Source organism: Cebus imitator, unplaced genomic scaffold, assembly GCF_001604975.1.
Source record: "Cebus imitator isolate Cc_AM_T3 unplaced genomic scaffold, Cebus_imitator-1.0 Scaffold58, whole genome shotgun sequence".
In the NCBI taxonomy this organism is placed as follows: domain Eukaryota; kingdom Metazoa; phylum Chordata; class Mammalia; order Primates; family Cebidae; genus Cebus; species Cebus imitator.
This window is the reverse complement of record NW_016107373.1, coordinates 27,475-31,643: the sequence shown is the minus strand read 5'-3', so window position 1 is coordinate 31,643 and position 4,169 is coordinate 27,475. Positions and strand designations below refer to the sequence as shown.

General features: G+C 44.8%; 1 protein-coding gene across 4 annotated transcripts in view; it reads right to left on the bottom strand.

Moving 5' to 3' along the window:
* The window catches only part of AGBL2 (ATP/GTP binding protein like 2), a 49,028-nt gene that overhangs the window by 19,854 nt on the left and 25,005 nt on the right, over positions 1-4,169 (bottom strand). For all 4 annotated transcript variants that reach the window (XR_005200391.1, XM_037738772.1, XM_017529168.2 and 1 more), the window contains exon 8: positions 1,387-1,517. Coding sequence is in view for 3 of the 4 variants with exons in the window: in XM_037738772.1 (XP_037594700.1) it covers positions 1,387-1,517 (131 nt within the window). In the remaining variant the exon portion in view is untranslated. The remainder of the gene's footprint in view (positions 1-1,386; positions 1,518-4,169) is intronic.

Genomic DNA, 4,169 nt, shown 5'->3' with positions numbered 1-4,169 from the left:
AGATTGTGCCATTGCACTCCAGACTGGGTAACAAGAGCGAAACTCCGACTCAAAAAAAAAATAAAAAAACAAAAACAAAAACAAAAACTAACTGGGTGTGATGGTACACACCTGCAGTCTCAGCTACTTGGGGAGCTGAGGCAGGAGGATTGCTTGAGCTTAGGAAGTTGAGGATGCAGTGAGCAGAGACTGCACCACTGCACTTTAGCCTGGGTGGAGAGCAAGACCCTGTCTCAAGAAAAAAAATCATCTATCCAATGACGACCCTCTGCACCAATCCACTGGACCTCTCCACTGAACTCCAGACCCATATATCCTACTGTTTGTTCAATAACTCCACTAAATACATAATGGGCATTACAAACTTAACAAGTCTAACGCCAGACTCCTGATCTTCACTATCTCGCTATTTGCACTCCTTTGATCTTTCCCATGTCAGCTAAAGGCAACTCCATCCAACCAATCGTGGAGTCATTCTCTTCTTCTTTTTTTTTTTTTTTTTAATTATGGAGTCTTACTCTGTCGCTCAGGCTGAGTGCAGTGGTGCCATCTTGGCTCACTGCAACTTACACCTCCCAGGTTCAAGCAATTCTCCTGCCTCAGCCTCCCGAGTAGCTGGAATTACAGGCACGTGCCAATACATCCAGCTAATTTTTGTATTTTTAGTAAAGATGGGGTTTCACCATGTTGGTCAGGTTGGTCTCAAACTCCTGACCTCATGATCTGCCGGCCTCGGCTTCCCAAAGTGCTGGGATTACAGGCGTGAGCCACCACGCGTGGCCCATTCTCTTCTTTTCTCATGCCCCATAGCCAATCATAGACAAATCCTGATGTTTATAATTTCAAAATATAGCTAGAATCCAACCAATCCACACATCCCCCTGCAACCACTACTGGTACTCCGGTCTAAGCTGCTATTACCTTTTACCTGTATTATTGCAAGAGCCTCCTATGGACTCTCCCTGATTAGAACTTTCGTCTTTATGATCTATTTTTCACACAGCCAGTGTTCCTGTTGAAACTAAAATCTGTCACACCAGTTGCCTACAAGACCCTACACAAACGGCCTGCCCAACTCCCTACGCCTTTCTAATGCCTAAAACAGTGGCTGGCAAAGAGTATGCACTTTTTTGTTGTTGTTGATGTTTCTGAGCCTGTCCTCAGGCTCGAGTGCAGTGGCATGATCTTGGCTCACTGTAGTCTTAACTTCCTGGGTTCAGGTGATCCTCCCACCTCAGCCTCTCCAGTAGCTGGGACTACAGGCGTGCACCACCAAGCCCAGCTAATTTTTTATTTTTCGTAAAGACAAGATCTCACTATATCACCCAGGCTAACAACAAAGTATTAAAAATAAAACACAAGAAAACCCTGGTTTTTCTTTGTTACCTGGATTCAATGTCAGACAAAGAGATATCACTCCAACTTCCTTCTAAATCTTTATCTCGTCCAAGTTCATTGAATTTCTTGTGTATTTTCTGTCGTAAAAGCTCCTTAAGCTCTGCTAGACACTGAGTGAACTATAAAAGTGAAAAAAAGAACTATTTTGACAATTCATTTTATTTATTTTATTTATTTATTTTTTTGAGATGGAGTTTCGCTCTTGTTGCCCAGGCTGGAGTGCAATGGTGTGATCTCGACTCACTGCAACCTCTGCCTTCTGGGTTCAAGCGATTCTCCTGCCTCAGCCTCCTACATAGCTGAAATTACAGGCATGTGCCACCACAACCAGTTAATTTTGTATTTTTAGTAGAGATGGGGTTTCAATATGTTGGTCAGGCTGGTCTCGAACTCCTGACCTCAGGTGATCCACCCACCTCGGCCTCCCAAATTGCTGAGATTACAGGGGCAAGCCATCACGCCTGGTCCATTTTATTTATTCATCAAGTATTTACTAAGTAAATGCTGAAAGGCATTTTATTTATTGCTGGGAACAAAAAGATGAATAATCTGCATTCCTGCTATTAAGAACATGTTAACAGATAAATTACATAAGCTGGAGGAACAGATAAACATTTTTTTAGGGCAGAACATCAATGAGCACTGCTGTAGCCACTTTTCTCTGGCTATAGCCAACTTCTTTTTTTTTTTTTTCTGAGACAGAGTCTCACTCTGTTGCCAGGCTGGAGTGCAGTGGTGCGATCTCGGTTCACTGCAACCTCCGCCTCCTGGGTTCAAGTGATTCTCCTGCCTCAGCCTCCAGAATAGCTGGGACTACAGGTGTGCGCCATGACGATGCCCACCTAATTTTTTTTTTTTTTTGAGACAAGAGTCTCGGTTTGTGGCCAGGTGCCAGGCTGGAGTGCAGTGGCACAATCTCGGCTCACTGCAACCTCCACCTCCTGAGTTCAAGCAATTCTCCTGCCTCAGCCTCCCAAGTAGCTGGGACTATAGGCGTGCCACCATACCCAGCTAATTTTTGTATTTTTTTAGTAGAGGCAGGGTTTCACCATGTTGGCCATGATGGTCTCGATCTCTTGACCTCGTGATCTGCCCGCCTTGGCCTCCCAAAGTGCTGGGATTACAGGTGTAAGCCACCGCGCTTGGCCTATTTTATTTTTTTATTTATTAATTTTATTAGAGATGGGGTTTCATCATGTTGGTCAGCTTATTTTATTTTTTTTTTAGAGACAGGATGTCACCCAGGCTGAAGTGCAGTGGCACAATCATGGCTCACTGCAGCCTTAACCTCCCAGGCTGAAGCCTCCGAACCCCAGCCTCCCCAGTAGCTGGGATTACAAACACATGCCACCACATCTGGCTAATTTTTGTATTTTTTTGTAGAGACAGTCTCGCTTTGTTGCTCAAGCTAATTTCCAAGTTTTGGGCTCAAGTGATCACCTGCCTCAGCCTCCCAAAGTGCTGGGATTATAAGCATGAGCCACTGTACACTATTTATTTATTTATTTATTTATTTTTAATTTTTTTTTTTTTTTGAGACAGAGTTTCGCTCTTGTTAGCCAGGCTGGAGTGCAATGGCGCGATCTCGGCTCACCGCAACCTCCGCCTCCTGGGTTCAGGCAATTCTCCTGCCTCAGCCTNTCGGCTCACCGCAACCTCCGCCTCCTGGGTTCAGGCAATTCTCCTGCCTCAGCCTCCTGAGTAGCTGGGATTACAGGCACGCGCCACCATGCCCAGCTAATTTTTTGTAGTTTTAGTAAAGATGGGGTTTCACTGTGTTGACCAGGATGGTCTCGATCTCTTGACCTTGTGATCCACCCGCCTCGGCCTCCCAAAGTGCTGGGATTACAGGCTTGAGCCACCGCGCCCGGCCTTACACTATTTATTTTTATTTTTTTGCCCTTTGTTGCCTTTCAAAACATACCCTACTTATTTTATTTTTTGATGTAACAAGGAAGGAAAAGTTAGAATGAGGTTATTCAGATTTTGACCCATGGAAAATATGGTTTAACAGACTGTGTGGTTAAATTTTCCTTTGAATATTTTCATTAAACAGCTGCATCTAGGGTAGAGCATATCCAGTGTTCTTGGGGTCAGCATTTCAGAAGGGGTATTAGAGATGAATTAGAGACCATGAGTACAGACTACCCCCCCACCCACCCCACTTTTTTTTTGAGACGGGATCTTGCTCTGTTCCTTAGGCTGGGGAAATCACAGCTCACTGCAGTCTCTCAACCTCCTGGGCTCAAGTGATCCTTCCACCTCACTCTTCCGAATAACTGGGACTATAAGCATGTACTACCATGCTTGGCTAATTTTTTAAAATTCTTTTGTAGAGACTGAGTCCTAGTATGTTTCCCTGGCTGGTCTTGAATTCCTGTGTTCATGCGATTCTCCTGCCTCAGCCTCCCTAAGTGCTGGGATTACAACCAGTCCATACCCCTTTTTAAGAAAGCAAGAGGCCAGGTGCAGTGGCTCATGCCTCCCAACACTTTGGGAGGCTGAGGTGGGAGGATGCTTGATCCCAGGAGTCCAAGACCAGCCTAGGGAACATAGCAAGGCCACATCTCTACAGAAAAATACAAAAATTAGCTTGGTATGGTGGTGTGTACCTGTGGTCCTAGCTTCTTGGGAGACTGAGGCAGGAGGATCACTTGGGTCCAGCAATTCAAGTCGGCAGTAAGCTATGATCATGCCACTGTACTTTAGTCTGGGCAACAGAGTGAGAACCTAAGACAAAAATCTAAATAGTGTATATTTACGTATATATG